The sequence below is a fragment of the Hyla sarda genome, chromosome 2 (assembly GCF_029499605.1).
Source record: "Hyla sarda isolate aHylSar1 chromosome 2, aHylSar1.hap1, whole genome shotgun sequence".
Classification (NCBI taxonomy): Eukaryota; Metazoa; Chordata; class Amphibia; order Anura; family Hylidae; genus Hyla; species Hyla sarda.
Window position 1 is genome coordinate 47,405,981 of NC_079190.1, and position 24,077 is coordinate 47,430,057.

Below are 24,077 nucleotides of genomic sequence, written 5' to 3' on the forward strand. Positions count from 1 at the left end.
ACTCTAGATTCTAGAATAATTCATTCTATACCCATATAAACCAATTTTACATCGTTATGATATATCTCTACTTACATTTCACATTTTTTCGTAACGACCAGCCGTTCCTAACTTATTTCTATACACTATGTTTAAATTGTGCATGATCTAGTCCGTGTTTTACACATCACCAACAACCCAGTCCACAGTTTGTTACGAACCTTAAATCAGCCACCATTTAAAGCAACATGGACTATATAAACCCTCAAACATGGGGTATACAACAGCTATTGAAAAAGGGGACACTCCCGAAATGCGTCTAGCTTATCCACCCCCAGCATTCAGATCACCATTGGAAGCCTAACACCATCCTACCATTTGCAACAGCTGGAATCCCTTGCTTTTGGGACCACTGTGCATACGTGCGCTCTCAAACACATGGACGACGCCTTCAGCATTGCTAATCTGCACCTGCATCCACTCACCAGCCACACACCGCATCCTTGTTGCCATCAGAATTGGGAAATCCTCGGACTTATCACGCAGACATCCACACTGAGCTGGCCGCCAAGCCAGTCTGCGATACGGAGCCCAGCGAAATAGGGTATTCCATCCCAGGTTTCCTGCACACAGCGGAGCGGTGAGTGGTCCAGAAGCACAGGCATATACTTTATTTGATACTCTATTTGTTACTATTTTGCTAAAACTTCAGTGGACTGCAATTATACTTGAAGTATACAGTGGTCCCTCAAGTTACAATATTAATCGGTTCCAGGATGACCATTGTATGTTGAAACCATTGTATGTTGAGATCATAACTCAATGGAAACCTGGTAATTGGTTCTAAAGGCCCAATGTCATCCAAAAATAGGAAAAAGTGAGGATTAAAGAAAAATAAGTAGATAACTAATACAGATAAAGCAAATCCTTACATATAAAAGTAAGAAAGATCTGCTGGGAGCTGTAAATCACTGTCTATGTCAGTGTTTCCCAAGCAGGGAGCCTCCAGCTGTGTCAAAACTACAACTCCCAGCATGCCCGGACAGCCAAAGGCTGTCCGGGCATGCTGGGAGTTGTAGTTTTGCAATGCTGGGGGCACCCTCTATGGGAAACACTGGTCTATGTAGAGGACAGGAGCTTCTTCAGGGTCCTGTACAGTACACAATGTTCTAAAAAAGTAACATGGAGCCGCCCTCACCTGGTGTCCAAAGGAGCAGGTAACCCTGGTACAGGTAAAGAGTACAGAACATGTAATACCTCCCTGTACTGTAGGGGGCACTACCAGACAGGAATTCAGTGCATACGCTTCAGTAATACAGGTGTTTTACCAGTGAAATGTCCATTCTGATTGGTCAGTTCTTCCAACTATTGATATGTTTTGCAGATCTGGACTGTCCGGAGTATTGTATGTTGAGTCTGGTTTCAACTTACAATGGTCCAGAAAAGATGTTGAGGCCATTGTAAGTTGAGGGATCACTGTACTCTAAAAGTATCTCTGTGGATTACAAATCATTTCTATGGATTACAAAGCATTATAACTGTCCACAATTTCCTATACCATTGGTGACTGCCCCATTATTTTATTTGATATTTTAATATTTTTTATTATTTTTTGCACAACGTAATATAATTTTTAACTGTTTTTGTACAAATTTATTGTTAATATATTTAGTAGATCCATAGCAAGGGCCCTGCTAGGACTACTATATTTTACATTAATAAACTAATTTTTACTTATATTATCTACTGCTAGTCTATTTGCACATACACACCTACCTCACATCTCAATTCTAATATTTATCTAATACAATTTATTTAATATGTACCTAGAGGTCTGTCTACCACTATATTCTTTATTTGTAAGTCGCCTGGATTACGCCATGAACAACGTAATTCCACTCCTACATTTCCTACAACAAATTATTGAAACCATGGCTGGTCACAGCAATGGAGATGTTGCACCAACATCTCAAGGCTACATGAGCCCTGTGGGGGCTGAACTGGAGGAGGAGGATGAGTGGCAGAGCGGAGCACAGTTTAGGTTGGATGAGATGGCTGGCGTTTCTAGTGATCGGTCAGGAGAGGAGGAGCAGGAGCAGCCAGTGGAGCTGGAGGATTATGAGGAAGGCGAGACAGAGGACCCAGACACACCATGGCATTATGCAGTGGAGATGGAGGCAGGTAGTCCCTCCGAGTCACTGGCGCAAATGGCATGATGCATGCTCAGTTGCTTGCGTAGTGACCCCCGAATTGTCAAAATTCGTCAGCGGGATGACTTCTGGATCTCCACCTTATTAAACCCTCACTACCATACCAGAATGGGGGCCTTTTTTACACCCACTGAGAGGGAGGACCAACTGACCTACTACAGAGAGATCCTACGTAGTCAGTTGGCCGATGCCTATCGGCCACATGGTCCATCCACCCGCAAGTCTAACGCGGGGGGCCCTCTGCGCTCACCTTCCACTGCCATGGTTACTGGGGAGGGGAGGGGTGGCAGGAGCAGTACCAGCTCAATCAGCAGCAGCCTGAGTCAACAGTCGCTGATGAGTAGCTTTCTTCACCCACATAGTGAAGCAACTCATCAGCAGCAGGTAGACATGGAGCAGGACCTGAACCAGGTGGTGGTGGCATACCTTGACATGGCCATGCCAACACACCTTGAAGATCCGATGGACTTCTGGGCAGCCAAACTTGATTTATGGCCGCAACTGGCAGAGTTTGCCCTGGAAAAGCTGTCCTGCCCGGCCAGTAGTGTGCCATCAGAGCAGGTGTTTAGTGTGGCCGGGGCCATGGTCACCCCAAGGCGAACTCGTCTGTCCACTAAAAATGTGGAGAGAATGACGTTTGTCAAGATGAATCAGGGATGGATCAGCCACCAATGCTAGATGCCTCAGAGTAGATTGACCATGCTGCTACACCAACACTTCCCAATTAGGGTTATGGAACCCTCTTGGGTTATCAATTAGGATTATGAATTTGGTACTGCGAATGCCTGCTCCTGACTCATCCTGTGTCTTTCAGGAACTGCTTGCCTCACAGATGCTTCGGGCCTTGGCCCTTTAATTTTTGGATGTTTAGCAGTAGCTAAATACCTGCTTAATGCAAATTTCAACATTGATCTTTATATGTAAGGGGTTATGAAACCCTCTTGGGTACTCCGAATACCTGCTCCTGGATCATCCCGTGTCTTTCAGGAACTTCTTGCCTCACTGATGCTTCTGGCCTTGGGCCTTTAATTTTTGGAAGTTTAGAAGTAGCTAATACATGCTTAATGCTAATTTCAAAAATGATCTTTAAATTCTCGGCATCTGCCAGGGCCGTCGCCTATCCCGCCGGGGCTGATCAGAGCACCTCACTAAACCATCCAATCGGTAGTAGAGACAGGCGGTGTGTACAAAGGCCAGGGACTTAATGAACCAGAGCTTATGACCAGCACTTAGTTGGAATTCTTCTTTCATGGCAAATAATTGCAATCCCCGATCCCTATCATGAACGGGGTTGAGCGGGTTACCCACACTTGTCGGTGAAGGATAGACACACGCTGGTCCGTTCAGTGTAGCGCGCGTGCAGCCCCGGACATCTAAGGGCCTCACACACCTGTTATTGCTCGATCTCGCGATTGATCGTGCCATGTAAGGGGTTATGAAAGCCTCTTGGGTACTGCTGATGCCTACTCCTGACTGCTCCTGTGTCTTTCAGGAACTACTTGCCTTCATGATGCTTCTGGGCTTGGGCCTTTAATTTTACGATTTGTGAAATAGATACATACATGCTTAATAAAAATTTCAACATTTATGGTGCAATGTATGGGGTTATTAAACCCTATTGGGTACTGTTATTTTTTTATATTTTAGGATTTTGTCAGTAATAAACTTGAATTTTCCAGAATAATAACCATTACACCATTGAACGCTTGTTGTGTGTGATTTTTTAATTAAAATTGTCAAAAATAATACGGAGATGGATGAACTCTGCTTCTTTATTTCAGAAAACATTACTTTAGAGAAGAATGTCTTTTTGTGGTCCACCATCCTACATTATAGAGTCTTCTGGACTCTTGGATATGCGCTTGTTCTTAAACAAAGGTACAAAAACAAAAAAAGGGCCAGTCAGGGCAATGGAGACGTTGCGCCTACATCTCACGGCCACATGAGCCCTGTGGGGGCTTGTTGGATTTGGTCCTTCGTACCCACACGCTGGGGTCCGGGACACTCAAAGTTTGATTAAAATTTCAAGTTAACAAATCAGACATTTCAATGGTCTCCTCATGCATCAGTCAACTCATTCAGGCAATATATGGTTTACTGATGCCGCTGTGGGGCCTGGGTCTGGGAATTTCACATTTTCTAATAGGTAGCACCCGCTATCAAAAATCTTTTTCAAAAATTTCTAAAATTGTTGTGTTTTTTGGGGGGGATTGTGAAGCCCTGCTGTGTACTCGTGCATCAGCCAACTACAGGCTGTGTCATTCAGGCAATATATGGTTTACTGATGCCGCTGCTGGGCCTGGATCTGGGAATTAAAAATTTTCACTTAGATAGCAACTGCTATTCAAAATCTTCTTCATAAATTTCTAAAATTGTTGTGGTTTTTTGGCGGGATTGTGAAGCCCTGGTGTGTACTTATGCATCAGCCAACTCCAGGCTGTGTCATTCAGGCAATATATGGTTTACTGATGCCGCTGTGGGGCCTGGGAATTTCACATTTTCTCATAGGTAGCACCCGCTATCCAAAATCTTCTGTTTAAATTTCTTAATTCATCTTTAAATCTTAAGGATTGTGAAGGCCTAGTGCCTACTCATGCTGCTGGCAACTCCGGGCTGTTCCATTCAGTCACTATATGGTCTCCTCTTGCTGCCAACACATCCAAGCTGTGTCATTCAGTCACTTTATGGTCTCCTCACACTGATGCCACCATCAGGCTCTGTCATTGTGCTGTTGTGCGGCAGTGATTCTAAAAGCTATGCCGGTAATCTGCATGTTATTCTGAAGAACAGTATTATTTCACTACCCCAGCACACTCCATATGCATTTTAGAACACAGCAAAGTGTTCTATACCCCTATAGAGGCTGTATGTAGGCTAGAAATAGCCTTTTTTTAATATAGATTCGCCGCAAAAAAATTTGAATCAAAACAAACCTTTTCGGAAAATTTGTTGAATCGATCGAATCGAATTTTTCAAAAGTTCACTCATCTCTAATCTACATTATATAAAAAGGTTTTGTTGACGACAGGTACACTTTAAGCTTAACCCTTTGAGGACCAAGGGATTGTATCGGGCAATTAAAAACATGAAACAAATACGTCCCTTGATCCTCAAAGGGTTAATGGCCACCATCAGGAGGACACATAAAAATAATGATGTGCATGGCAGAATTGCAAGGAGAAAGCTACTCCCCAAAAACAACATTGCTGCCTATCTGCAGTTTGCTAAAGATCACTTGGACAAGCCACAAGGCTATTGGAACAATGTTTTGTGGACATATGAGACTACAGTAGAGCTTTAGGTATTATCAATATAAATTGGGATAATTTCCTCAAAAACAAGAATACTGACACTAAAGGGAGACTTTTAAAAATATCTTAAATTCTCACTGTAAGATCGATATACCGTATGGGAATTAAAGGGTCAGAAATAAAAGAAAACCAATATGGATGAATAAAAATGTTAAGGGGCCAATAAATGACAAAAAAACTACTAAAACATGATGGCAGTGAAGAAGCATTAAAAAGCTATAGAGAAAAATATAAAATATGTAAAAAAAAAACAAATAAAAGCTACAAAAAGAGAGACAGAAAGACTCATTGCCAAAGAGAGTAACACTTACCCCCAAATGTTTTTTTAACTATATGTAGTGTAGTCAGGGTTTTGTTTCAGTATATCAGGGGTTAAGGTTAACCCTATTGTTCGTGACGCCAGGCTGAGGGCTAGTATGCTGAGGTAATTCTCCAGCCTATCGCCGCCCTTCCCAGTAACGATAGGTGCATGCATAAAATGACCGAAGGTCCACAAGGTAGTTGAACTTGAACTTGGATAAACTTTACTTAAAGGCTTGCGGTACATCCAATGAACAGTAACAGTCTCATCAATACAGTCTCTATACACTTCACTGACTGACAGTTGTTGCTGACTTGTTTATAAGTCTCTGAATTTAGGGTTAATTGCGAAGATCTTTCCGGATTTAGGGGATAGATAAGGTCCGGTGATCTTTCAGAGTGCTTAGGGATTGATACACTCATGGTTTGGTAACGATCAGCCGTTGCCGCAAGGCTCATTCCTAAACTCACTGATGACAGCAGCGCAGATCCTTCTCTCATCAAAGCCCGGGAACAAGAGAGCGCGCTATGGCCGCCACTCCCTTATATGGGCAGGGCCATTTTAATTGGTCCGAATATCCGTCACTCACTGTTACAAGGAATTGTGGGCGCAAAATGTCACAGGGACCTCCAAAGGTCCTTAAGCAAAAACCATAGAGTTTACCTGATCACGTGACCCGCAGATCCTGCCACGCTCCGTACAGGTAACTAACCACTTATATACATTTGTACAATTATATTTATAGAAATCCTGAGTAAACTGTAAGATAACTAATATCTAGATGAGAGGTGACAAGGGGTGGACTAGATAAGAAGGACCCCAACGTCCTAGGGACTCTGGCTATGGGGACCTATATACAGGTACCGTATAGGATGCGGTACCGGGACACCACATATATAAATAGCAAAAAGGTTACAAATGAAAGTGTAGGCCCTTTAAAAAATGATGAGGAAGAAATTATTAACGGGGATCAGGAAAAAAAACAAATATATTAAACAAATTCTTCTCCACTGTATTTATAGAGGAAAATGTAATGCCTGGTGAAATACAGCGAGATAAGGTAAACTCCCCAGTACAGGTCACCTGTCTAACCCAGGAAGAAGTACAGTGCCGCCTACAAAAAATCTAAATAGACAAATCGCCAGGTCCAGATGGCATTCACCCCATGTTCTAAAGGAATTAAGTAATGTAATAGACAGACCCCTATTTTTAATATTCAGGGACTCTATAGTGACAGGGACCGTTCCCCAGGACTGGTGCATGGCAAATGTGGGGCCAATATTTTAAAAGGGGTCAAAAAGTGACCCTGGGAATTATAGAACTTTTAGTTTAAAGGGGTTCTCCGGTGCTTGGACATCTTATCCCCTATCCAAAGCATAGGAGATAAGATGCCTGATCATTGGAGTCCCGCCACTGGGGACCCCCGTGATCTTGCACACGTCACCCCGTTTGCAATCAGTCCCTGGAGCATGTTTGCTCCGGGTCTGATTACTGTCGATCACTGGGCCGGTGGCGTGTGACGTCACGCCTCCGCCCCCGTGTGACCTCACGCTCCGGCCCTCAATGCAATTCTATGGGAGGGGGCGTGACAGCTATCACTAGCATTTGATATGGTGCCACATAAAAGGTTGGTGCATAAAATGAGAAGGATTGGGCTGGTGGAGAATGTGTGTAAATGGGTAAGTAACTGGCTCAGTGATAGGAAACAGAGGGTGGTTATTAATGGTACTTATTCTGATTGGGTGACTCTTACTAGTGGGGTACCACAGTGGTCTGTCCTGTTCTATTTAATATATTCATTAATGACCTTGTAGAGGGGTTGAATAGTAAAGTAGCAATCTTTGCAGATGATACTAAACTCTGTAAAGCGGTAAACACTATAGAGGACTGTGCACTCTTACAAATGGATCTGGATATGTTGGAGGTTTGGGCTGGGAAGTGGCAGATGAGGTTCAACACTGATAAATGTAAGGTAATGCACATGGGAAAGAAAAATCCTGGCTGGGCTTATGTATTAAATAGGAGAACACTTGGGACGACTGACATGGAAAAGGACTTGGGAGTCTTAGGTAACAGTAAATTTAGCTGTAGTGACCAGTGTCGGGCAGCTGCTGCCAAGGTAAATAAAATCATGGGGTGCATCAATAGGGGCATAGATGCCCAGGACAAGGAAATAATTCTACTGCTGTACAAATCACTAGTCAGACCACACATGGAATACTGTGTACAGTACTGGGCACCAGTGTACAAGAAAGATATAGTGGAGCTGGAGAGGGTTCAAAGACGCGCAACCAGGGTAATACGGGGAATGGGGGGACTACAGTACCCAGAAAGATTATCAGAATTAGGGTTATTTAGTTTAGAAAAAAGAAGGCTTAGTGGAGACCTAATAACTATGTATAAATATATCAGGGAACAGTACAGAGATCTCTCCCATGATCTATTTATACCCAGGACTGTATCTATAACAAGGGGGCATCCTATACGTCTAGAGGAAAGAAGGTTTCTACACCAGCACAGACGGGGGTTCTTTATTGTAAGAGCAATGAGACTGTGGAATTCTCTGCCTGAGGAGGTGGTCATGGTGAACTCGGTAAAAGAGTTCGAAAGGGGTCCGGATACATTTTTGGAGAATAATAACATCGCTGGTTATGGATACTAGATTTATAGGGACAGAACGTTGATCCAGGGATTTATTCTGGTGCCATTTTGGAGTCGGGAAGGAATTTTTACCTCTAGTATGAGGGTTTTTTGCCTTCCTCTGTATCAACTCAGTAGGGACTCATTAGGGATATAGGTTGAACTTGATGGACTCTGGTCTTTTTTCAACCTTATGAACTATGTTACTATGTTACACATGCATGGTCCAGCTCTATTCCTTCTTTAAGGGGCTTTTGACCGAGTGCTTAGCTCAGAACCCCACTGATCAGCATATTATTTCCAATCCTGTGACTAGGGGATAAAATGCTGAGATAAGAATCCCCCTTTAAGATGGATCTCACACAGTAGAGTTGCATGTGGACTATAGGGTCCCTGTGCCTCTGTACTATTCAGGTTTATTGTATGATACTAGAAGAAACAATTGCAATTTTGGTTATTTTTGTCTTACCAATCCCCTCTGGTCTCCACAAGCAGGCCATACAAGGAGGGTGGGGGTTGTTCTCAAGATTGGTGCAAATCCTTGAGGGACCCACAACTATTACATATTTATGACATTTTGGGAAATGTAAGTACTGTTACGATTCATAAAGATACTCAGATGCACAGATAAGTAATAAACAATGATTTTATTAATTTCAGGTCCCAAAAATGTTAAGTCCATAAATGAGGAGAGTGTAATGAGGACAGCTCCCAGCAGTGCTCCTCAGGGAACAGGTGCAGCGCAATAGCGAGGACAGGTACGTTTATGACCAAGGCCACAATCTTGCTCTCAGCTTTAGCTGTTTATCCACTGGTTTCATGAATCGTTATGCTAGAATAAAGAGAGACAAAATATATAAGGGAAAATTAGAATTCATACAGATATTTCTTTCTAGAACAGAGAACAGTCCCCATTATTATATTTTATATACTCATTCTATGCTTCTACAATGTAAGAGAAAAGCCAGACCCAGCCTGTTATGTGGGGGAAGGGCAATGTGAGAATATTTGAAGGAAACGGGGAGTGGGAGGAGTATAGCAGGGAAACGGTTGTTATATGGCATGGGATCAGGTGGGCATAATTCTGCTTGCCCGGTTGGCCTGTGTATTTTCTGGTCAGATGGATTTCCCTATATAATGGTTTCACAGGATTATTTGAGGCAATATCTTGGTCAGCTTTATTACATGTAGGTTCCCCTCCTGTCCTTAACTATATATTTCCAAAGACTGAGACACATTTGGAATTCAGTGTAGAGAGGTCCTGTATATTGTTGCAGTTTTTGCAAAAGAAAACACCTCAGAGTCGGCTGTACACCACAAATATGTGCACCTTGTAGTCCTTCAGTAACGACAGTCCATGTGGTGCACCATCTACAGGATAGCCTAGATTGTGGACATGATGCTCCGTTCCCAACACAATAAACATCCCCAAAGTGATACAAAGGTATAGAAATAAAGCAGAACCGCACTTTTCAATAGGTCTCAATCCTTTTATTGTGGACATAGTGGAGTACACAGGCTTCACAGGGCATGTCCAGCTTCTACTGGCCCTCAGTACTCTATCGCTTCAGAGAGTCCCCCTGGCAGGAGGGAGATGTTCATAGATGTTTCTGGAAAAGAAAACAGATATTATTTATAACATTATTTATGACGAGTGCTCGGTGTCCTTCACCGACCACAAGAGGATTGTGATATTACTGTGTGAGTGTAGAGATGTCAGCAATAACCGGCACTTACCTTGGACTCTCTTTTTTTTTTTTTTTTTTTTTTCAGTGCTGTTGCAGGGCCCTCCGTAATCTTTGGGCCGCCTTCATAAGTCTCGATCTAAGGTTTCTATATAATCTCATGAATGGCCTCGATGATATGGTGCAGTTGAAGGCACATGTAATGTTTATACTTATTAATTCCTCTGCTGATGTTGCTTCAGATGGTCTGCTGACATGACTGTGTGTGACCACCAGATTATCTCTATGTGCCTGTGGTGAATAAAGTGGTTATATGTTAGGCTTATTCTTGCATTGAAATACCACTACTCTCAGCATGTCCGGTCAGCCAAAGGCTGTCTGAGTATGCTGAGAGTTTTAGTTTTGCAACAGCTGGAGCCACACTGGCTTATAGACATAGCTCCATGTATTTGTATAGTACGTACCTCGCGGTCTGAGCTGTACCACTCACACATGGCCCTATACTCCGGCATTGAGGCCAACTCAGGCATGGGACCAATGAACCAATCCTAGTATAAGATGCCAGAAGAAATACACCTTATTAGATATTATTCTTATTATTATATTACATATTATTTATGAGAAGAAACTGACCTCCGGGATGACTTGTCCTGGGTATCTTACGGAGTACCTTGGTTGTGGCTGAAAACATAAAAGAGGAGACATTAATATTACATAGTAGAGTTTTCTCTGGAATATACAGTCGGCCAAGATCATGAAATTAAAGATTCCTGCGGGTCCTGAGTCCTTCAAAGATGCCGGAAGAAGCAAGCACTAGTGTGCTTCTTTTTGCATTAGATTTGCAAATTACTTCTATTTAAAAATCATAACCCTTCCAGTACTTATCAGCTGCTATATGCTACACAGGAAGTTCTTTTCTTTATAAATTTCCTTTCTGTCAGACCACAGTGCTCTCTGCTGACACCTCTGTCCATTTTAGGAACTGTCCGGAGCAAGTATGTCATCTGCCACTTCATTTATTGACAATGGGGCTAATGTATAACCAGGAGTGGAGAACCTCTGGTAAGTCTGGCCTTCGGCTGGATCCTCAAATTTTTTGCCTATGTGGCACACTACTAGAGGAATTGGCCCATGTTGGGGGCATGATGGAGGAGACAGACACGGGACTTTCTACCCTTAATCATAAAACCCAGGCTATATATAGAGGAGCCCAGTGTATAGGGGTGTCCTGATTCTCCTACAATAGTAGATATCAGGGGATTAAAGGATCTGATATGTGTAGCCTAGCTCCAGCTATGGGATTCATCTTAGGCTATGTTCTCAAGGAAAATCTCTGCGTGAACATTGCCCCTGAGAGCGGAGCGCCGGCATAACATACTATTCTTTCTGCGGACACTGGGATTTAATTTCACGTTTAAGGTACGTTCCCACCTGGCGTATTTTGCTGCTTATTTGCTGCATATTTGCTGCTGCATATTTTCTTTCCCATTGACTTCAATGGGAAATAAAATACGCAGCAGCAAATATGCAGCAAATACGCAGCAAAATACGCCAGGTGGAAACGTACCCTTAATGTTTCTGGTGCAGAAATTCTGCCCTCTGAACAGAGCGGCAGGATCCAATTGAATCTAATGGGACACTGCTGCTGCGGAATCTCTGCGGAATTCCCTGCGGAAATTCCGCCGTGCAAACATAGCCTTACACAAAAAGTCATTGGCATTATACATAAGTGTTATATATAAAAGGTAAATGAATGAAAAGGGAATACCTGATCACTGATGCTGCTGATCGAGCCGATAGGACAGATGGGACTGTTAGGACGGATGGGGCTGATGGGACTGATGGGACTGTATTCATCCGAACTTGTTGTTTCCTCATCTGATGAAGAACTATCAGTCTGAGTATAATGGGAGATAAAGGAGAGGTCCAGGGTTACCATATGTGCTATTGTTATAAGGCAGGTATATAACAAACAGGGTGTTCTACACAATAAATTAATGAAATAAACATTACATATAAACAATATGAAAAGTATAAACTAACCAGGGAGCCAGGACAATGAAGAAAGATGTGCTGAGGACACTGGGGTGCTGGGACCTGCTAAGAAAATACGGGAGAAGATCAGATAAAAATCAAAAGAGTGTTTTATTAGTATTTTTAAGCTAAAGATGAGCATAGCCTTAGAATAGATAGATAGGTAGATATAAGATAGATAGATAGACGGATAGATCGGTAGATATAAGATAGATAGGTAGGTAGATATAAGATAGATAGGTAGATTTTTTTTTTGAAGAGCCGAAGTACGTGCTCCCAAATCACCCAAGTGCAAGTAACAAGTGCAAAAGTGTTCACACAAAAACCGTGCACAAGGATGCGGTCCATTGCAAGCCCTTCTCTGAAAGGAGAGGCCCCCCAACTAAACCAAACCCTTCGCCTCCGGGCCATAAGACACCTGCGATGTTCCAGGTACAATGTCCCCTTTGGCTTAAGCTACTCAGGGACCGAAAAGTGTTCCCGGCGGGCAACTAGGCGTTAACCAGATTGCCACCAAGGAACCAGTAAATCCGGTTTGGAACTCATGCTGAAGCAGGAGTACCATGGGGTATGGCAAGGAGGTGAGGAACCTAATGACCACACACTCACCTCCCCTAGACTGGCAGGAGGGACACCCAGAAGGGCTACCGCATACTACCAAATCCTTGTGACACATAAAGAACACAAACGTGAGCACAGTGACAAAAACATATAATAGAAATATGTGAATGATCTATAAAAATCCTCTGCAGATCAAGAGCCAGAAGGCCGGAACGCTAGAGGTGAATGCTCAGAAGAATGAGAGAAAAAAGTGCGTGCTTCGTGCCATCAGTCAAGTGGGGTAGCCAATCCCAAGTGAGTTCCGGCACCCTGGGGTCACCACTCCCAGGGCACTTTTGCACCTCGGCCTTCACTCTACTAGAACCTTAGGGCCAAATCCAGATGGCGCAGGTCGCTTCAGGCTCGGCCGCCGGATGCACATGGCTTACCCTGGTACACCTGGACTGTTCTGTGTGGTTCCCATCTCCTGCCTTGGTGGTCTCCCACACCGCCAACTAACAAAAGAGGTACTACACTTGATCTTAGCCAAAAGGCCAAGAAGCGATTTGGCATTATACATAAGTGTTACATATAAAAGGTAAATGAAAGAAAAGGGAATACCTGAAGGCTGATGCTGCCGATGGAGCTAATAGGACTGTTAGGACGGATGGGGCTGATGGGACTGGATTCATCCGAACTTGTATCCTCATCTGATGATGTGCTATCAGTCTAAATATAATGGGAGACAAAGGAGAGGTTTTGTTATAAGGGAGGTATAAAACATAATGAATTAAATAAACATTACAAATAATTTTTTTTAAGAGCCGAGGAACGTGCTCTCGAATCACCCAAAGTGCAAGAAAAAGTGCGAACGTGTTACACTAAAAAATGTGCACAAAGGATGCGGTCTATCGCAAGCCCTTCTCCGACAGGAGAGATGCCCCCAACAAACCTTACCCTTCGCCTCCAGACCAAAAAGTACCTGCGAGGTTCCAGGTTCGATGTCCCTTTTTGTCAAAGCTACTAAGGGACCACATATGCTCCCGGCATCTCCCTTGGCGTTATCCAAGGTATCTGCCTGCAGAGCCGTTACTGGTCGGTAACCTGCCCAAGCAGATAAATAAATAGTAAAATATCCAGTAAAAAGGTTCAGCAGCACACCAGAAGAATTGCAAATGGGGATTTTTAATGACCCATGTTCAGATACAACGTTTCAGCATGAGATGCTTGAGAAAGGCAGTGGGAAACTGCTGAAACGTTGTATCTGAACATGGGACATTAAAAATCCCCATTTGCAATTCTTCTGGTGTGCTGCTGAACCTTTTTACTGGATATTTCTATACTGTCTGCGACCGGGACTGTTTAAACTAGCCAGCACCCACCAACTACACTTTACTCTGGCTGTGCTGCCTCAACATCCTTTTCCTAAATAGAAAAATACATAGATACAAACCTCAGAGATGGTAAACTGGGCGAGCTGACAGGTAACTCTTGGGAGAACCTGAAATAGAAGCATCAATAAGTTTAAAGGAAAACGATCATTCTGTTCCCCCCATACTGAACTCAATACACCGGGTTATAGTGCGGGTGAACAGGAGACGATGCGGGGTCTCTGACTAAGATACGTACCTGCAGCTCGGAGCGGTGTCCCTCTGATGGTCCGCTTCTTTCTTCGGTGAATTGCGCACAGGAGGCGGGCCTACCAGGGGAGCTTGAATATTTCATGGGCGCTGGTCACATGAGTGGTTGCGCCTACTGAGTGCTCACATGACCAGCGCTCATGAATATTCAAATTCACCCAGCGGGCCCGCCTCCTGCACAATTCACTGAAGAAAGAAGCGGACTTTCAGAGGGACACCACTCCGGGCTGCAGGTATGTATCCTAGTCAGAGACCCCACATCGGTCTCCTGCTCAGATGTGAACAAAGCCATAGTCATTTCTTCTTTCCAAACATAATGAAGTAATAAGATATAGATAGAAGGTAATGCAAAGAATCTAACCTGTACGCTGTCCTCAAGGCACTGCCCAGGTAGATGTGCCGTAACCTGTAAGATAACATGGGAGAATATCATATAAAAGTCCTATATAATATAGGAGAATATAATATAAAAGTAATATATAATATAGGAGAATATCATATAAAAGTCATATATAATATAGGAGAATATAATATAAAAGTCATATATAATATAGGAGAATATCATGTCAAAGTCATATATAATATGGGAGAATATAATATAAAAGTCCTATATAATATGGGAGAATATCATATAAAAGTCATATATAATATATGAGAATATAATATAAAAGTCCTATATAATATGGGAGAATATCATATAAAAGTCCTATATAATATGGGAGAATATCATATAAAAGTCCTATATAATATGGGAGAATATAATATAAAAGTCATATATAATATGGGAGAATATCATATAAAAGTCATATATAATATAGGAGAATATAATATAAAAGTCCTATATAATATGGGAGAATATCATATAAAAGTTATATATATATCTGTCACCAGCCTTCTCTTGTTATGCCTGATGAAGCTGCGCATGCGCAGCGAAACGCGTTGCATTTAATAAATCCATATCATATCAAAGTCATATATAATATGGGAGAATATAATATAAAAGTCCTATATAATATGGGAGAATATCATATAAAAGTCATATATAATATATGAGAATATAATATAAAAGTCCTATATAATATGGGAGAATATCATATAAAAGTCCTATATAATATGGGAGAATATAATATAAAAGTCATATATAATATGGGAGAATATCATATAAAAGTCATATATAATATAGGAGAATATAATATAAAAGTCCTATATAATATGGGAGAATATCATATAAAAGTTATATATATATCTGTCACCAGCCTTCTCTTGTTATGCCTGATGAAGCTGCGCATGCGCAGCGAAACGCGTTGCATTTAATAAATCCATATCATATCAAAGTCATATATAATATGGGAGAATATAATATAAAAGTGATATATAATATGGGAGAATATCATATAAAAGTCCTATATAATATGGGAGAATATCATATAAAAGTCATATATAATATAGGAGAATATAATATAAAAGTCATATATAATATAGGAGACTATCATATAAATGTCATATATTATATTAGAAACTATCATGTAAACATCATACGTTATATAATATGGGAGACTATCATATAAAAGTCATGTAAAGTATGGGAGAATATCATATAGGCTTCAGATGTTATATAATATTTAAGACTTTAACCTCTTCAGGACGCAGGGCGTATGCAGTTTGCTGTCTGGGCATGCTGGGATTTGTAGTTTTGCAACATCTGGAGGGCCACAGTTTGAAGATCACAGTACAGTGGTCTCTAAACTGTAGCCCTCCAGATGGTTAAAAACTGCAAATCCCAGCATGCCCAAACAGCTGTCTCGGCATGCTGGGAGTTGTAGTTGCATACCTCCAGCTGTTGCATAACTACATCTCCCAGCATGCCCTTCGGAGATCAGTACATGCTGGGAGTTGTAGTTTTGCAACAGCTGGAGGCACCCTGGTTGCAAAATACTGAGTTAGGTAACGGAACCTAACTGAAGGTTTTCATACCAGTGAAACTTCTTTTGCAACAGCTGGAGGTTACATTCACACCGGCAGGTTTACACTAAGTTCCCTGCCTCAAGTTTGAGCTGCGGAAAACTTTCTGCCGCATCGTAAACTCCTAGCGGGGAACTCACTGTAAACCCGTCAGTGCGAATGTACCCTAAAAACACTACACTAACACATAATAAAGGGTAAAACACTACATATATACCCCTTATACTGTCCCCCCCCCCCCCCAATAAAAATAGAAAACATATCGTAAAAACAACAACTCCCAGCATTTCTGGACAGCCACTGACTGTCCAGGCATGCTGTGAGTTTAGCAACAGCTGGAGGCACCCTGTTTGGGAATCACTGGCGTAGAATACCCCTATGTCCACCCCTATGCAATCCCTAATTTAGTCCTCAAATGCGCATGGCGCTCTCTCACTTTGGAGCCCTGTCGTATTTCAAGGAAACAGTTTAGGGCCACATATGGGGTATTTCCGTACTCGGGAGAAATTGAGTTACAAATTTTGGGGGGCTTTTTCTCTTTTTACTCCTTATGAAAACGAAAAGTTGGGGTCTATATCACCCGGTTAGTGTAAAAAAAAATAGTGTTTTTACACTAACATGCTGGTGTTGCCCCATACTTTTTATTTTCACAAGAGGTAAAAGGAAATAAAGACCCCCAAAATTTGTAACGCAATTTCTCATGAGTACGGAAATACCCCATATGTGGACGTAAAATGCTCTGCGGGCGCACAACAAGGCTCAGGAGTGAGAGCGCACCATGTACATTTGAGGCCTAAATTGGTGATTTGCACAGGGGTGGCCGATATTACAGCGGTTCTGACATAAACCCCAAATAAATAAATACCCACATGTGACCCAATTTTGGAAATGACACGCCTCATGGAACGTAACAAGGGGTATAGTGAGCCTGAACACCCCACAAGTGTTTGATGAATTTTTGTTAAGTTGGATGGGAAAATGGCAAAAACATTTTTTTTTTACTAAAATGCTGGTGTTACCCTAAATTGGGTAAAACATTTGAAATGGGGATACAAATTTTGGGGGGCATTTTCTCCTATTACCCCTTGTAGAGATGTAAAATTTGTGGAAAAAACTGCATTTTAGTGGAAAAAAATTATAATTCATTTACACATCCAACTTTAACTAAAAGTCGTCAAACACCTGTGGGGTGGTAAGGTTCACTGTACCCCTTGTTACATTCCCTGAGGGGTGTAGTTTCCAAAATAGTATGCCATGTTACAAATATTGGGGGGCATTTTCTCCTATTATTTCTTGTAAAAATGTTACATTTTGGGGGGAAACTGCATTTTAGTGGGGAAAAAAATTCATTTACACATCCAACGTTAATGAAAAGTTGTCAAAACACCTGTGGGGTGTTGAGGCTCACTGGACCCCTTGTTACATTCCCTGAGGGGTGTAGTTTCCAAAATAGTATGGCATGTGTTTGTTTGTTTTTTTTTTGTTTTTGTTTTTTTTGCTGTTCTGGCACTATAGAGGCTTCCTAAATGGGACATGCCCCCCAAAAACTATTTCAGAAAAACTCAATCTCCAAAATCCCATTGTGGCTCCTTCCCTTCTGAGCCCTCTAGTGCACCCACAGAGCACTTCACATACACATATGAGGTATTTCCTTACTAGAGAAATTGGGTTCAAATTTTAGGAAGATTTTTCTCTTTTTACCCCTTGTAAAATAGATTTTGAATTTAACTTTGCTGCTATTCCTGTGAAACACCTAAAGGGTTAAAGGGGTATTCCAGGCAAAAACTTTTTTTTATATATCAACTGACTCCGGAAAGTTAAACAGATTTGTAAATTACTTCCATTAAAAAATGTTAATCCTTCCAATAGTTATTAGCTTCTGAAGTTTTCTGTCTAACTGCTCAATGATGATGTCACTTCCCGGGAGCTGTGCATGATGGGAGAATATCCCCATAGGAACTGCACAGCTCCCGGGATGTGACATCATCATTGAGCAGTTAGACAGAAATGGGTGCACAACAGCAAATTTTTTTTTTACATTTATTTTCTATTCTGGTTTGTAATATTTTAAATATTGTTAAAAAGTATCAGGGTATGCTCACATGCTGTCAGATCAGATGAAGATAATGGGCCCCATTTACTTACACAATTGGAAGGATTAAGATTTTTTAATAGAAGTAATTTACAAATCTGTTTAACTTTCCGGAGCCAGTTGATATATAAAAAAAAAGTTTTGGCCTGGAATACCCCTATAAGGACTCAGCCCTTTTTTTTTGCAAATATGACCACTGTCACTTTAAGCATTAATAACTCTGGGATGCTTTTACTTTTCATTCTGATTCCGAGAAAAATTTTTCATGACATATTCTACTTTATGATAATGATAAAATTTGGTCGATACTTGCATAATTTCTTGGTGAAAAATTCCAAAATTTGATGAAAAATTGGAAAATGTTGCATTTTTTTTAACTTTGAAGCTCTCTGCTTATAAGGAAAATGGATATTCCAAATAAATTATATATTGATTCACATATGCAATATGTCTACTTTACGTTTGCATCATAACGTTGACATATTTTTACTTCTGGAAGACATCAGAGGGCTTCAAAGTTCAGCAGCAATTTTCCAATTTTTCACAAAATTTTCAAAATCTGAATTTTTCAGGGACCAGTTCAGGTTTGAAGTGGATTTGAGGGGCCTTCATATTAGAAATTCCCCACAAATGACCCCATTATAAAAACTGCACCCCCCCCCCCCAACATATTCAAAATGACATTCAGTAAGTGTGTTAAAGGGGTATTCCAGGCCACAACTTTTTTTTATATATCAACTGGCTCCGGAAAGTTAAACAGATTTGTAAATAACTTCTATTAAAAAATCTTAATCCTTCCAATAGTTATTAGCTTCTGAAGTTGAGTTGTTGTTTTCTGTCTAACTGCACAATGATGACTCACGTCCCGGGAGCTGTGCAGTTCCTATGGGGATATTCTCCCATCATGCACAGCTCCCGGGACGTGACATCATCATTGAGCAGTTAGACAGAAAACTTCAGAAGCTAATAACTATTGGAAGGATTAAGATTTTTTAATAGAAGTAATTTACAAATCTGTTTAACTTTCTGGAGCCAGTTGATATATAAAAAAAAGTTTTAGCCTGGAATACCCCTTTAAGGTGAAAATGAGCTGCGTCCTTAAGGGGTTAAATATGATATAACTTTATATAAAAATAATCCTATAACTTTATATGTTGTACAGTATAGGAGACTCTCATAAAGGGCACTGAGCCTGTATAACAATGGGTTAAGACTGTATGGCTCCGAGCCCCGCAGTCCAGGCCCCGTACCAGTGTACATGAGTCCATACAGAGGAGCCCGATACAATAATGGGGGTATTCTTCTTACTATAACACATATATGATGACAGCAGACAGTACCTCAGCGTTATTCTCCATCATTTCATCAGTAGGTGAAGAAGGTGGAGGTGGTGGTTGTCTCCTCATATTCTCCTATAGTGAACATAGAAAAGAGGAAGAAAAGATCAGAAACATGAGAACATTAAAGGGGTTATCCATGAATACAAAAACAGAGCTAATTTCTTTCTAACAGCTCCACATCTGTCTCCAGGTTGGGTGTGATATTACAACTTGGCTTCATTCACCTCCATGGAACTGAGCTGCAGAACCTACCCCAACCTGGAGACAGACGGGGAGCGTTTTTTTGGAAAGCAATTAGCTCTGTTTTTCTGTTCCTAGATAAGCCCTTTAAAGGGGAACTCCGGTGTAAAATATTATTTTAAATCAACTGGTGTCGGAAAGTTATACAGATTTGTTAATTACTTTTGTTTAAAAATCTTAATCCTTCCAGTACTTATCAGCTGCTGTATGCTCCAAAGGAAGCTGTGTAGTTCATTCCAGTCTGACCACAGTGCTCTCTGCTGACACCTGTGTCCATCTCAGGAACTGTCCAGAGCAGGAGAGGTTTGCTATGGGGATTTGCCTCAACTGGAAAAAAAACTACACAACTTCCTCTGTAGTATAGTAAGATTATTAAATAGAAGTAATCTACAAATCGGTATAACTTTGTGGCACCAGCTGACTTGTTCTCCACCGGAGTACCCCTTTAAAGAGAACCGGCACATAAAAGATTACCAGTGTATATAACAATATCCTGTTAGATCAATATATATACAGTGATATTATCTCTATCAGTTTTAGGCTACAGCAGTGGTCTCCAAACTATGGCCATCCAGATGTTGCAAAACTACAACTCCCAGCATTCCCAGACAGCTAATGATACCCGGGCATGGACCATGAATGGGAAGCAGATTACAGTCTGTCTATACCTGATGCCAGCTCACTAGAGGATGACCAGACTGTATGAGTAGAATGGAGTCTGTATAAGGGATTTACTGATTCTCTACACCAGTGTTTCCCAATCAGGGTGCCTCCAGCTGTTGCAAAGCTACAACTCCCAGCATGCCTGGAAAGCCAAAGGCTGTCCAGGCATGCTGGGAGTTGTAGTTTTGCAACTGCTGGAGACACCCTGGTTGGGAAACCCTGCTCTACAGATATGTTATAGAAGCTACAAATATCTAGATAGATGATTCAGATAAGACAAATTACCTCATCGGGGGAGTCTCTTCTTCTCCAATTATCCATTGTGACTGAAGAAAAAAAAATAAAATCATCTTAATAATATAATAAAACAACAAATAAATAAAAATTCTGTAGTGTAAATTACTTCTATTAAAAAATCTTAACCCTTCCAGTACTTTTTAGGGGCTGTATACTACAGAGGAAATGCTTTACTTTTTAGATTTCTCTGATGTCACGACCACAGTGCTCTCTGCTGACCTCTGCTGTCCATTTTAGGAACTGTCCAGAGCAGCATATGTTTGCTATGAGGATTTTCTCCTGCTCTGGACAGTTCCTAAAATGGACAGCAGAGGTCAGCAGAGAGCACTGTGGTCATCAGAGAAATCTAAAAAGTAAAGCATTTCCTCTGTAGTATATAGCCCCTAAAAAGTACTGGAAGGATTAAGTTTTTTTAATAGAAGTAATTTACAAATTATAAATGTGATATTTTGTTAGGATGGAAGTGCCATTAGGGCGGTCCTTAGTAAAGAGGGGAAGGGACCTAAATTGTGGGAAACAGGTGTCATTCCTCATTTATCAAATGTTCTTTAAAAACTAAAAACCTTGTCTTCTCCTATTTTATATTATCAAATGTGTGATACCTTTGAATAGGGAATTTATACAGTTTATACAGTATATCAATGTTTTCTAACCAATGTGCCTCCAGCTGTTGCAAAACTACAACTCCAAGCATGCCCGGACAGCCTATCTCATGTGTATGTCTGTTTATACAGTATATCAATGTTTTCTAACCAGTGCGCCTCCAGCTGTTGCAAAACTACAACTCCAAGCATGCCCGGACAGCCTATCTCATGTGTATATCTGTTTATACAGTATATCAATGTTTTCTAACCAATGTGCCTCCAGCTGTTGCAAAACTACAACTCCAAGCATGCCCGGACAGCCTATCTCATGTGTATATCTGTTTATACAGTATATCAATGTTTTCTAACCAGTGCGCCTCCAGCTGTTGCAAAACTACAACTCCAAGCATGCCCGGACAGCCTATCTCATGTGTATGTCTGTTTATACAGTATATCAATGTTTTCTAACCAGTGCGCCTCCAGCTGTTGCAAAACTACAACTCCAAGCATGCCCGGACAGCCTTCGGCTGTCCGGGCATGCTTGGAGTTGTAGTTTTGCAACAGCTGGAGGCACACTGGTTGGGAAACCTTGATATAGGAACTTATCCAAGTTATGAGAATCACACAAAATTCCTATAACATCTCGTTATGGTGAAGTATTAGGGGGAATAGAAATTACATTACTAATGTTGTGTGTGAATGTGGCCTTGTATGAGAACTCAACTATATATATATATATATAATAGCTGAGTACCCGGCGTTGCCCGGTTTTTCCTTCCTAATCCTTGTTGGGGAGGAAAATAAACAAAGGAGGAAGCTTTTGACTTCCTATCCCGTCATCATATCCCGACCTCCTATCCCGACCTCCTATCCCGTCCTCCTATCCCGTCCTCCTTTCCCGTCCTCCTTTCCCGTCCTCATATCTCGACCTCCTTTCCCGTCCTCCTATCCCATCCTCCTATCCAGTCCTCCTATCATGACCTCCTATGCCGTCCTCCTATCCCGTCCTCCTATCATGACCTCCTATGCCGTCCTCCTATCCCGTCCTCCTATCCCGTCCTCCTATCCTGTCCTCCTATCATGACCTCCTATGCCGTACTCCTATCATGACCTCCTATGCCGTCCTCCTATCTCGACCTCCTATCCCGTCCTCCTATCACGACCTCCTATCTTGACCTCCTATCCCGTCCTCCTATCCCGACGTCCTATCCCGACCTCCTATCCCGTCCTCCTATCCCGTCCTCCTATCCCGTCCTCCTATTCCGACCTCCTATCCCGTCCTCCTATCCCGTCCTCCTATCCCGACCTCCTATCCCGTCCTCCTTTCCCGTCCTCCTATCCCGACCTCCTATCCGACCACCTATCGCGACCTCCTATCCCGACCTCCTATCCCGACCCTCCTATCCCGTCCTCCTATCCCGGTCCTCCTATCCCATCCTCCTATCCCGGTCCTCCTATCCCGTCCTCCTATCCCGTCCTCCTATCCCGACCTCCTATCCCGACCTCCTATCCCGTCCATCTATCCCGTCCTCCTTTCCCGTCCTCCTATCCCGTCCTCCTATCCCGTCCTCCTATCCCGTCCTCCTATCCCGACCTCCTATCATGTCCTCCTATCCCATCCTCCTATCCCGTCCTCCTATCCCGACCCGTAATATGTGTACCAGTTATTGAAATATCTCCAGCCGTACGGAAGTTATGTGGGAACATACATTTCCCATTGATTTGCATGGGACTTTAAACAAAAACCCTGACCCTCACAAATGGGGGTAGTTAAGGGTTAAAGTAACTATCCGATATTTTAAGTGGACATAGAAGTAACATGTGACCAAGTATTATCGAAATATCTGCGGCCGTTTGGAAGTTATGCAGTAACATATATTTCCCATAGACTTGTATGGGACTTTAAACATAAACCCCGCCCCTGGCAAATGGGGGTGAGTAAGGGTTAAATCACCTATCCTATGTTTGTTGATGATATATAAGTAACATGTGGCCAAGTTTCATGTTAATATGTTTAGCCGTTTGGACGTGATGCTGGAACATACACACACACGTTGAGTTTTATATATATATATACTGGGATTATAAGTAAAAAATGATAAAATTCTTACCTTTGAGACAGTCACAACAATCAAGTAGTCGTGCAAGTCGCACTGTTGCGCAAAACGCGCAGCTGGTCCAGATGTTGTCACCAGAAGGAATATCACTAGCCAATAACTAGCAAGCGAAGAAAAGCTGCGCAAGTCGCGCAGTGGCGCAAAAAGCGCTGCTGGATCAGATGTTGTCACCAGACGAAACAAAACTAGCCAATAAACAGCAAGCGAAAGAAACACACACCGATCAGAGATCAAGTGCACACTGGGCTGAAATCAGCTGCGCATGGAATTACTAGCCTCCCTGTCATTATGACATCATCGATGACATCAGCATTACCTGTCATTTCTGCCTTACACAGGTCAGCCTCTACAGCCTGGACTATTCTGGCTGTGTATACACTGGATATGGCCATTTTACATAGCGCTGGAAGAAAGAGCCATAATTGTATAGAAGGGGACACCC

The 24,077-nt window shown here is 41.9% G+C and overlaps 1 protein-coding gene across 4 annotated transcripts; it reads right to left on the reverse strand.

Moving 5' to 3' along the window:
• Positions 1 to 10,178: 10,178 nt before the first annotated feature.
• LOC130357615 (uncharacterized) lies at positions 10,179 to 23,864 on the reverse strand. 4 transcript variants are annotated; one of them, XM_056560334.1, is made up of 11 exons: positions 23,630 to 23,864; positions 20,923 to 20,963; positions 19,735 to 19,806; positions 14,702 to 14,746; positions 14,154 to 14,201; positions 13,322 to 13,429; positions 12,170 to 12,223; positions 11,895 to 12,023; positions 10,760 to 10,807; positions 10,591 to 10,674; positions 10,179 to 10,417 (listed from the first exon to the last, which is right to left on the reverse strand). In XM_056560334.1, the coding sequence occupies exons 2-11, from the start codon at positions 20,956 to 20,958 to the stop codon at positions 10,211 to 10,213; spliced, it is 831 nt and encodes a 276-aa protein (XP_056416309.1). In that variant the 5' UTR covers positions 20,959 to 20,963; positions 23,630 to 23,864; the 3' UTR covers positions 10,179 to 10,210. The 4 variants fall into 4 exon arrangements, with proteins under 4 accessions (XP_056416309.1, XP_056416308.1, XP_056416310.1 ...); XM_056560333.1 differs by having other exon boundaries at positions 12,170 to 12,226; XM_056560335.1 differs by lacking the exon at positions 12,170 to 12,223.
• Between the last annotated feature and the right edge of the window lie 213 nt (positions 23,865 to 24,077).